The 12,349-nt window shown below is 39.9% G+C and overlaps 1 protein-coding gene across 3 annotated transcripts in view; it reads right to left on the bottom strand.

The window, feature by feature from the left end:
- RUNX1T1 (RUNX1 partner transcriptional co-repressor 1) overlaps window positions 1-12,349 on the bottom strand; it is a 166,837-nt gene that overhangs the window by 115,724 nt on the left and 38,764 nt on the right. The window contains exon 1 of one of the 3 annotated variants that reach the window (XM_038745345.1): window positions 10,133-10,211. The exons of the other annotated variants lie outside the window; for them this stretch is intronic. Coding sequence (XP_038601273.1) covers window positions 10,133-10,139 — 7 coding nt within the window. The 5' untranslated portion in view covers window positions 10,140-10,211. Of the gene's footprint in view, window positions 1-10,132; window positions 10,212-12,349 lie in introns of those variants that run through there. 3 annotated transcript variants of the gene reach the window in all.

The following is a 12,349-nucleotide window of genomic DNA, read 5'->3' as shown; positions in this document are numbered from 1 at the left end:
TCTTGCAGCCGTCAGAGTGAGGCAAGCCAAGATCAGTAGTGGAAGCAACTATGCAAATAATTTCAAACAGATCAATAAATCAGTGATGTTATTTTATATAAAATCTGTACTGTCTGGGTTAGAGAAGTTATACAACTTAGGATATTCATGATGCACTGTACAAGGCTTTCAAACAGCCACTCTCAGGCAGGAATAGTTTCAGAGTGCAATAGCACCTCAGGATGCCATATAGAGGGGGAAGTCACATTGAAGCCCCCTAAATATAGCCACCACTATTCCCATTCCAGTCCTCGAAACCGTCAAACAGAATTTATTGAGCACCTACAATGTGCAGAACACTGCATTAAGTGTTTGGTAGAATACAACAGAGAAGCAGTATGTATAGAGAAGGGGGTGTCACGAAGCAGCGTGGCTCAGTGGAAAGAGCACGGGCTTTGGAGTCAGAGGTCATGGGTTCAAACCCCAGCTCCGCCATTTGTGAGCTGTGTGACTTTGGGCAAGTCGCTTCACTTCTCTGTGCCAGTTACCTCATCTGTAAAATGGGGATTGAAATTGTGAGCCCCACGTGGGACAGGGACTGTCTCCAACTCACTTTGCTTATATCTACCCCAGCGCTTAGTACCGCGCTTGGCACAGAGTAAGTGCTTAATACTGTGATTATTATTATTATTATTGTGTTCTCTCCCTGTCCTCAAGGAGCTTACAGTGTAGCAAGGGAGACAGATGCAGAATAATTGTATTGAGGAGCAAAAGGTGAATGGGGTACTTGTGAGGACATGGGTGTGAAGGTGGGACAAGAGTACTGCACTGTTAATTCAGCGATATGACCTGGGGAGAAGAGGAATTAACCAGGGAAGCCTTCCTTGATGAGGTGGGGATTTCAGAAGGGCTTTAAAAATGAGAAGTGATGTGGTCTGACAGAATCGAAGCAGGAGGTAGTTTCAGACTGTGCAGTGAGGGGTCAGAGGTGGGAGAGTCGATAATGAGTCAAAGGGAGAAAATGAGCTTGAGAGGAGGAAAATGGGCGAACTGAGGAGTGCAGAAGTCGAAGAGGCAGATCTGATGGAGTGTTCTAAGCCAATGGAGAAGAGTGTCTGCTTGACAGCTAGGAATGAGAAGTAACATGGCCTAGTGGATACAGCACAGGCCTCGGAGTGAAAAAGACCTGGGTTCAAATCCTGGATGCATCACCTGTCGGCGGTGTGACCAGGCAAGTCGCTTCACTTCTCTATGCCTCAGTTACTTCATCTGTAAAATGAGGGTTAAGACTGTGAACCCCATGTGGGACAGGGACGGTATCCAACCTGCTTTGCTTCTATCCACCCCAGCGCTTCACATGGTGCCTGGTACGTAATAAGCACTTAAATACCACAAATATTATTACTAATCATTGAAGGTCTTTTGAAGAGTGGTGAATTGGATGGAGTGTAAACTTGTTGTAGACAGGGAATATGTCTGTTTATTGTTACACTGTGCACTCCCAAGCGCTTAGGACAGTGCTATGCATACAGTAAGTGCTCAATAAATATGATTGAATGAAATGTTCGGAGAAATATGGCACTGCCGCTTCTAGACCTCCCAAATATGGTTGCCACTACGGGACTGAAGTGATGCCTTAATCAGGGCTCTTTTCTTCACCCTATACCCCATCCCTTCTGCATCACCTGTGCACTTGGATCTGTACTCCTTAAGGACTGTTATACTCATCCACCCCCAGTCTCACAGCAACTACATTCATATCCTCATACTCTGCTTCTTCCCCTATCTGTAATTTGTATTCCCCTAGTTCTAACCAAGTGCTTAGTACAGTGTTCTGCACACAGTAAGCACTCAATAAATATGATTGAATGAACGAATGAAATTTATTTTAAAGTCGTTCTCCCCTACTAGATTGAAAGCTCCTTGAGGGCAGGGATTGTATCTGTCAACTTCCTTGTATTGTACCCTCACAAGTGCTCCTTACAGTGCTCTGCACACAGTAAGTGCTCAAAAAATGCCATTGATCAATTTGCTGATAGGAGTAACCACCAGAACAGCCAGGGGTTAAGGTGGAGGCAGTAGCCAAGTTTTCTCCAACTCAGGGTGGCCCACTGTCCAAAGAGGAGCCTGTTTTCAGGATATTTATTGAATTAAATGAAAGGTAACATTTTACTAAGTGCTTTCCTTGACTCTCAACAGGAAGGAGCAGGTCATTAAAAATTGTTTCTTCCCTTCTCTTTTTAAAACAAGTGTATTAAACTCAAGGTGTTAACATTTTGAGGTTTGGCTTTTTTTCTTTAAACTGTATACAGGCCAATATTTCTCCCCTCATCTCACGTCTCTACCTCTTCCCCCAGCAAAGATGTCAAAATATCTCAGAAGGGGTTCAGGTACAAATTAAGTAGACTTGGCCAGTAGAGCATTCAGTGAGGAGAAAAACCAGTTTGTGATGTCTATTCATTAATTCTGTAAAAGCCAATGCATGTCCTGATGTTTTTAACCCTAGGAAGAAATAAAAGGCCGGAAGAGTCCTCAAATCCTGTGACTTACCAAATATATTTCAAAATACAATTGAACATGCTAACTAAAAAATTAAATTCAAATAGCAGTAAATACAGTTTCACCTCTCTGTGTCTTTCATTCCTTAAGAGTTTTTACTTCCTGACTATGACTTCAGCCAAAGTTTCTGGAAATGGAAAAACACCATACCACCCTCGTACAAATCAACAAAGGGGTTTGAGTGCTTGCTCTGCTAGACTGCAAGATTCTTGAGGACAAGGATTATAACTTCTATTTATTTTGCATTCTCCCAAGTGTTCGTTAACAGTGCTCTAGACCAACAGACTATAAATACTATTGAAGTTGATGAGGATACTGCTCTCTGAATTTTATTTTTCCAACCATATCAAAGCAATCATTCAATAATTTAAAAATCCAGATGAAACTTTAGGTAACTGAGAAGTTGGCATTCCCCCTCTTAAGTATTTCTGACAGTCTCTTTTTAAAATTAAATGTCTTAACTATGAAGGCAGTGAGAATAAATATACGATAGACCAAAATGAAGGCTTAGTGCATCTCTTTCTGTTTCAGAGCTGGACATTGGTACCCTCCTTCTATCAGCCCTTTTATATTTCACTGTTAGGGTAGCTTGAACAAAGAAGGCTAAGGATACAGGAAGGGCTGAAGGAAAAAAATTACACAAGTTACCTCAAATTAAATTTTTAAATAAGCATCTTCACTACTGGCCAAGAGAACTGAGATGGTTCAATCTCTTCAAACAAATCATTTTAGAGGCCAAGGCACTCAGATCTTTCAGAGTCTGAGAGGTTAGATCACTTTTTTCCTTCCTGTGAAGATTCTCCAGTGTGTTAGGCTTGGAAGCAAGGGTGGACACTGATTTGGTTTTATATCAGACAGCGTGGTTTCAGCTGGTATACTTCCTGGCCATTACAGTTATGGCACCAGCTGACTTTATGTCCAGTGTTTTTACTTTCAGTGCCCAGCTTTCCTCTGCCTTGGCTCCTGCTGCAGAGTTCAGAGACTCATTAGCAGCATCCATGTTCACACAAATAATGATGGTATTTGTTAAGCGCTTGCTATGTGGCAGACACTATACTAAGAGCTGAGGTGGACACCAGCAAATTGATTTGTCCCATTTGGGGCTCACAATCGCAATCCCCATTTTACAGATTAGGCATCTGAGCCACGGAAAAGTGAAGTGACTTGCCCAAGGTCACACAGCAGATGGGTGCTCTTGGAAGGGATCATGATGGCTTTAGAGTTTCCCACCCCTCCCCAGTGATATGTTGTAGGTTCAGGTGTACTCAGCAAACTTCTGCAAAATTGTGCTTATGACATTACTGTGCTGGGCTGAATGTACTGTGTGACTCCTGTATTGCCACATGCATCTTAATGTCCTGGATTCAAGTGCAGCCAGAGTCCACCAAACTTGGAAGGACTATTTGAAAAGATCATTATTTGAAAGGAACATTTTTCTACAAAAATGTACAGGCCATGTTTCCCCACTCCTTAAGAACCACCAGTGGTTACATCCACCTTTTCACTATACCTCAAGCTCGTCTATCTCAACCCTGACCTCTTGTCCATGTCCTGCCTCTGGCCTACAATGCCTTCAGTCCAACAGGCAATTACTCTCCTGGCCTTCAAAGCTTTACTGAAGGCACATCTCCTTCAAGGTGCCTTTACTGACTCGGCCCTCTTTTCCTGTTCTTCAACTCCCTTTTGTGTCACCCTGACTTGCTGCCATTATTCATCCCTGCTCCCAGCCCTACGGCACTTATGTACATATGTGTAATTCATTTATTTACTTATATTAATGTCTGCCTCCTCCCAGACTGCAAGCTCACTGTGGGCAGGGAATGTTATATTATGTTCTCTCAAGCACTTATTACAGTGCTCTACCCACAGTAAATGCTCAATAAATGATTGACTGACTGACTAATTACTTGGACTTATGTCCTCCTCCAAAATTTATGCCTTGGTGCCTTTAGAAGATACATTTTTCCAGATGTCTTTTATCTGACATGAAATATTATTGAAGGTAAAAAATAATAATCATTATCATTCCCCGCTCCACCGCCAGACTGTGAGCTTGTTGTGGGCAGGGATCATCTCTATTGCTGTACTGTACTCTCCTAAGAGCTTAGTACAGTCCTCTACACACAGTAATCACTCAATAAATACGATTGAATAAATGAATGAATGAATGAATATTGTAATGCATAAGAATAATAGAGGTATTCGTTAAGCACTTACTATGTGCCAAGCACTGTATTAAATGTTGGGATGGATTCATCTTAAGAAGACTGGGCACAGTTCCTATCTCTCATGGAGCTCCCAGTCTAATGGGGAGGGATAATCAGTATTTGATCCCTACTTTTACAGTGGAGGAAACTGAGGCACAGAAAAGTCAAATGGCCTGTCCAAAGTTATAGAGCAGACAAGTGGCAGGGGTGATTAAAAAACAGGTCTGCTGACTCACAGTCCTTTGCTCTTTCCACTAAGTTGTCCGATTTCCCAGGAATGGGATAAGAGTTCGAATAATGAAAGTTACAGGAATATCTAGCCTTAGCAAAAGATACCCAAAAGTCTTCACTGAGATGTAAATCACAATGCATCTAAGTCATCCAGACTTTAGACTCTCCCTTTAGTACCAAACCATATGAAGTGGATTGGCCTACCCAACCACAAATTATGTACCTATTTTGCTTCCTCAGCTGTCTGATCCTTTTATAGAAATTAGTTTCCTTCCAGTTCACCATACCTAATGAGAATTCACTTTTTCGAAGAACCACCAAGGCAGTGTCAACAAGAAATGATTTCAATGGGTCTTTCAAAACATTATCAGTTTGCTGGAGGATATTATATTGTAGCATGAAAAAATATCACAAACATCAGTGAGAATTATTTCCGTATCATATGCACTATTTAAACAGGGTATCGTGAAAATGTGAAATGGAGATCAACTAGGAAAAGTATCTAACACCATTTAAAACACACAATCCAGGAGGAACATTTCTCCCTAGATACTCTGTAGCTCAGGCTGCTGGTTCTCTGCTCCAGTGTCTTTTACTTGATACGGTATTGTGTTTTTTAAAGAATTCCCAATATTATAAAAGCTTGCCCTAAAGAAGAAGAGTCTGTATTTCCCTACTTATTCTCCTTCTTAGAGAAGATGAATTCCACCGTCCCTTTCCTTCCCTATTCATTAATACAACGAATGCAATTTTTTCCCCTTATATTATACTATATTAAATGCCACAGTTCAAATTTAGCTGTGGCCTTCATTTTATTTTATTTTTTTCCCCTCAAATGAACTCTTTCTTCAGAAAATTATTCTGGGCCCCGATATATTTACTATATGCTTTTCCTTTAAGATTTCAAAGGAAATTTCTAGCACCTAGTAATTGGATCTTTGTGTGTTTAAAAAGATAATTGTTAGACGTTCTTAGCATGTACATTTGCATTAATATTAATTAATGCAAGCAGCTGCTTGAAAAATTCAGACAGACGAACCCATCCCATGGTCAGGTGTGAAAGTCTATTGTTCTAAACGTCTGAGTCATATGAGTTATTTAAGCTAATGACTCACTCTTTTAGCGACTACAATATTGCAAATGATAAAGTGATGGGCTCATCACTTACCTTACCCATACTATGAAAGAATAGCAAAGTTAATGACAATGGATATCCAGAAATGGAGCAAAAAAGTACAAAAACCAACAAAATGTAACCAACTTCAATGTAATAATTTTCTAGCTAAGTCAGAAGAACTAGGAGAAATCTGAATGACTGGGAAGATAGGTAGCTACAATTTGCTGGCCTCAATGATTCAAGTATAACTATGTTTGGGAAAGATACAGCATATTCTATTACCTGGTTTTATTAATGAAGATGTTTAAAATGTAGAATGGGCCATTTTGTGAGATTCTTAAATATGATAAAGATAAATCATTGCCACAATGCAATAGTCACCTAAGCTACAACTGCTCCTGAAAATACAGAAAAACTTCTTTGATTATTCACATGTTAATAATAATCCATGACATTCTTCTGGAATTTCCTATATGTTGCAGACCTGAAAGTTCAGCTGGTTTCCTGGTGAATATAAAGGAGAAAGAAGGTATGCTTTTGTATACTTTCGACCTCCCCACCAATAGAAGAGAATGGCATTGTTTGTGACAAACGGGGTCTTAGACATTGACCCCTGAATCAAATGGTACCAGTTTCCACAGTATTGTACCTACACAGTTGGCAGAAGGCTTTATTTTTTTTTGCCAAGTGCAGAGTTAGATTAATAGAAAGGTAATGCAACTGTCTGTCAGAACAAAACAAGTTCTCTAATGAACAGTTGTGAATATGTTTGCTGTACAACAGTACTTGGTAACATCTATTAAAAAAATAAAAAAACAGGTGGATTAACCAAATGTTCGGTTACCAAGGACACTAGCAGTTGCCTGTCCATGGAAATTTCATTTCTCCTCTTTAAACAAATCATCACTTGTGAACACTAATGTTAAAAACAGAAAAACAGGCTAGTACACAGTGGCTATAAATGCCAAATCAATTTTCAGCAGATAATAAAGTCCATGTTTTACAATCAGCAATGCACTGTTTTACTACCCAAAAATGTAAGCTAATAATATATAGCTCTACTAAATGGAAAATGCAGATATGCTGTTAAAAAATGGGTTGGCTGTAAGATGATGGATCATTTCTGCTGGGACCTTCGTAAAGCTATGTGCAAGTGTTTTGAAAATATCACATGATGTGGCCATGTGTTAAAAATTACAGCCAGTTAAGTTCTCTGCTCAGAAAAATATGTGGGCAATTTATGAAATGCACTCCAGGATGGAGATGTCTTAAGTAAAACCAGATTTTGAAAACAAACCCATTTTTTTGAAACTTGAACTTAAAAAAAAAAGTTCCAGGCACATCTGGAGAGCAGGAGTAAAGAAGGGTGGTCTGACCTAATACTAGGCCATCTTCTGAAAGAACAGCATTATATCTGGGCTACAGTGACTGTGATCACTTATTGTCCTTTTAAGGAAACAGTCCTGAATACCGCCATGGGCTATAATGAAGTATTTTGTACGCCAACATCTGTTCTTTGATAATTCTATTCAAAGACTGATAGATGTGTAAATGTCTCGTAAATAAAGTTTGGAGTAAATTCCTATTCCAAAAATCAACAACATCCCCAAAGCTAGAAGTTACACATTTTCCTATTCAGGACCAAAAGATGGGGCCAGCCCAAAATGCCTGAAGATCAAACTAACTCAGTCCAGTTATCTTTAGAAAATGAGCTAACTTCATCGCTCAGAAAACATGTCTCTCCATATTTGCCTTTTCTGGTTGATTTGCTTTATCTAGGAGAGGAAAGATCTGCATTTCCTAAATGAAGTTTAACAAGCAAACCTTTCACTCTAGCTTTGACCTGCCAACATGAAAGGATTAAAAGTCAGTCACATTTATTGTAACACTGACTGCTCTTTGAATAATTTAGTTTGCGGACATCTGTTTCTATGGATTCTCATTTCTGTTCAAAAGTGCCTCAATCTAATATTTCTTGCATCAGGTTTTAGCAAACTGAAATTAGTTGTGACACCTGAACTACGAAAAAGATTCTTTGAAATAGAAATCCTTAATCAAACAAAAAGATGCTATGACATAATATCAGATTACATAAAAAACACAGCCTTTTAATCTTTGGCACATAATGTGCTTACTTTAAAATACAAAATCTGCCCCAGATGGCTAATATTGCCCATTTTAAAAAATATTAAAGGGCTGAAATATGCTGTGAACAGATTGGGAGTTAGTTCTATCCTACAGGACAGTTAAAAAATTGCAGATGGGTGTCAAAAATAGCCGAGTGTCAGTTCTGCTCAAGTATCTCCATGCTGGCACATGCTCCCAGTCACAGCTGTTAGTGTATTCTCTGAATCCAAGAGCAAGGTTTCTTAGCACTCATAGTTCACTTTTTTCTCTGAGGAGAAAAATACACTGTGGAACCTCACTCCAAGGCACCACTTGAAGAGCAATCAGATATTCAGAATTTACCAGTGAACTAGGTATGTGCTTAAAGATACTATGAGGTCCTTAAATATGTCGTCACCCCTTATTTACATCATTTACAGTTTCATGCAACTCTAAGTGGATTAAATTCAAAGCCACAATCTTATTTTAGAGTAACAGGTCCTAACCAACTTCCTTTAATATGACCGATTTAAAACAATACGCATTCCTTGAGAACAATAGAGAACCCTCAAAAATAACTCAAGTATGAGAACGTTAAAAATCAGAACCCAGCTAAATCGTAAACTGATGAAGCAAAACAGCTGTTGAATTTGATCTAAGACATATGCTCTTTTTCACCCCTGATCAAAGATCATGCACCTAAAACAGATCACATCTCTCAGTATAACACATTCAAATCAAGTTTAGAGCTTACAGGGTTAAAATGACCTTTCAAAGACTAGTCATTTTCCATGCCAATTAAATTGGCCACAGCCTACTCATAAAAATTCTGAAATAAATACAAAGCTAGGAAACAAAAGTCTGAAGAGAAGCAATTGCAACCTTTCAGTTCCACCGGTGACAAACAGGACGGCATTATTAACACACACCCAAGAGGGAAAACATTCCTCAAACAACTGGCAATACCTATACACAACTTTGGTTGCAGAAAGCCGGTAGATTATGTTTCAAAACACCATCTGTGAGGTGTCCAGACCCGGTGACCAAGCGTGGCCTCTCCTGCCTGTCCTACCCCAATAATCCACAAGAATCAGCCAGGTGTAGGATCTCTATCTGTCCCTGTCTGTTCCTATCTGGAGATAGGCCGTTTTAATCTGGCTCTTTTCAAGTCCTTACAAAAACAGCAGACACAAACCATTCCCTGGTCAGACTTCTCACTAAAACCTCAAGCAATCCAGCCTTGTGGAGAAGTGGTGTTTTCACTGGCAGCAATTAGGGTAATGGTCTTGGATCCAAAGATAATATTTTCCCCAGGAAATTGACATATACTAAATTTCCAGTTCCACAACAGTTTCACATATTCAGCAGTATTTACAGGGTTTAAAAAAAAAAGAAAAAACTTATTTCAGTGATTGGGCCAATGGTATCTAAGAACTGCGTTTTAGGGGAAGGCTGAATCTGTTGTTGTACCAAGCTCGCTTCACTTTCCAGGGCACAAACAGCTTCCCAAAGAAATCATTCCCTGGGCTCTGCCATAATCTTAAATTGTCTCTCCAGATGAAATGTTTGCAGATACAAAGGTACAGCTGACAGTCATGAAAGCCGGAACAGAAGCAATAATTCTCCTGGTTTAAATTATACCCCTCGAGAAAACTGCACCCACAAACAGGATGGCCCACCACTATCCCTGTTTTTTTTCCTCCCTCCAGTTTCTGCACCCGATACCACTTTCAGATCTTTTAAAGTAAGTTCCCCTGTCCGCTCCAACCCTATCCCAACCTCCACCTCGTTTCTTCCCCCAACCAGGAAAGGAGCAAAAAAGCCTTGCCCACATAATGCAGAATGCATTCTTATGCACAAAAACAACAAAAAGTGCTCTCCCTATTTAAGAAACCAAAGAAGCAAGCAGAAGATCGGAATAGTGTAAACTCACCAGGCATCCTCGAATCAAGTCTACCACACAGTAAATGGCTCTCTCCCCTAAAAAGCAAGCTTACTTAGGGCTCAGCTCCTCCTGTCCTGGAATGAACGAACATAGGGAAGCGGGGAGAGCCATCAGAACTGGCTGTGGCAGCGTAGCTGGAGGCAGGATACTAGGCGTGTGCGTTTGCCAGGCAAAGACAGATGGAGAGCTGACACTCCGTATTGCACTTGGAGCAGAAACGTGAATGATGACAGGAGCACATGTGGCCTTGAACCCAGCCCTGTCTCTTCAGGCAGAACAATGACAGGGATGTGTGTGCAAATTATCACAACCCCTCACTCCCCTCAGCTGACTCCTCTTATTCTCCCTTTCCCTGCAAGTTCCAGAACACCAAAGAACTGAAAGTAAAATGCGGGAGCGATAAGCTAAACACTGAATAATTCATTTTTCCCCTTTAAACATTAACCCTTCTACTGCCAAAAGAATGGAAAGGGAAACTGTTTACCAGCTTGGCTCTAGCTCTCATAAAAAGTGAAGAGATTTCCTTCCCCCTTTTCATTTTCAACAGCCATGATTTTGAGCTTGAAAAACCAGGCTTGCTTATTCTGCTTGAAATTCAAAATCTGTAGCCAAACACATCTTAAAGAATTTTTGGACTTGCCAATCGATCATATTGGAGAAAGTATCAGAATCACTCCCTTTGTCAGCCTCTCATTTGTGTGTGTGTGTGTGTGTGTGTGTGTGTGTGTGTATAAAATAGAACACATTTAGAAGCAGACCACTTTTATTTTACTACAGTGCTTTTAACCCCCTGGGATTCCTGCATTGATATGCTCCAAACATTTGCAGCTTTCACTCCTCTACCTTGCATTGTGATCCATGGGAGATGAAAACAAAATCTTCCCTGTAAAGCCTTTTCAAAGGCTAAACAATCATGTCCTCCCGATTTCTGATTTTTGCACACCTTTAAATGTTCATCCTTCACTTGAATAACATATGCCTAGCTAGGTTCAATGCACTCTTCCCTATTAAGCTTTAATGGACACCATGATATATAAAACTACAAGTCTTTGTTACAGTGCTTTATCTAAAGCTGGCTATTTTCCTCTCAGCAGTCTCCCTTTAGTCCTTTGTAAAACATCCTTGCCTCATAGGAGAAACATACGCCTGAGTCGCATGCCTTTTCTAAACACTCTAGGGTTCACACCAAATCCAAGGCTCAAGGAAAATAACTGCTTTTTGTCTTCTAAAACTCCTCTTCAATTTAACACTTGCAAATCTGCACAGGTTTTTACCCCTGAACATCTTTCCAGCTCACTCTTTATCATTTGCCTTTCTGGTATTTTTCAATCCACTACAGACACAGAAATGATTTAATTCAGGGGAGCTCGAGAATGAATGCTCCTTTATGTGTCGAACAGAAACCTTATCTTTAACTCTTGCCATCCCTTGGCGGGGCTCAAAATGGCCCTTGCCTATACCACTATCACAATCTTCTCAGGCCCCTCCAGACTCAAAGCTCTGGGAGCTGCCACAAAAGAATTGATGAAACCCATTTGGGAACCTAGGAAAGAATGCACTGACTTCTATGCTCTAACTCATCTTATACCTCTCCCCAAGAACATAACCTATTTCAAGACAAGCACCCATACACTTTACACAAACAAAATATAAATCATCTCTGATAAACAGTGTCAGTTAATAAGAACTCCATGAGCACCTAAAGGCTGCACCCAAAAGGCTTCACTTCATCTGGGGAAGCCCTCAAAAAATCCATCATTGTCAGATGTAACTTGTAAAAAGACTACAATTCATAATGATTACTCTATTCTGTCACTAATAGTATACTGCACCCTATTTATGAGGCCAATCTTTTCACTCATCTTAGTTAGATGTCACTTGTAATGAGGTTCTGTGTAATGGATTTCAGTACAGTTAAGAGCCAAGCCGAAACATACTTATGACAGAAAGCTTTATAGTAGGGGTGAGTGTGATAATCAATTAAAGTCTGTGCTGGAGGGGCTTTATGAAAGCTGGCATCCTTGGGCCTGTAGATTTTTATTTTTAAACAGAGGAAAAAAAACCCTTCAATGTTGCTGAATGCTGGGTTTTTTTTTTTTAAAAAAAAAAAAACAACACTCTACCTATCTGAAAAAGAAAACATTTTCACAGTTGGAAATCCAACCTTGCATCAATACGCACACAGAATTTCTTTTAAAATAGAAA

Source organism: Tachyglossus aculeatus, chromosome 4, assembly GCF_015852505.1.
Source record: "Tachyglossus aculeatus isolate mTacAcu1 chromosome 4, mTacAcu1.pri, whole genome shotgun sequence".
Taxonomy (NCBI): domain Eukaryota; kingdom Metazoa; phylum Chordata; class Mammalia; order Monotremata; family Tachyglossidae; genus Tachyglossus; species Tachyglossus aculeatus.
Note: the sequence above shows the minus strand (reverse complement) of the source record. Positions and strands in the feature narration are given on the sequence as shown.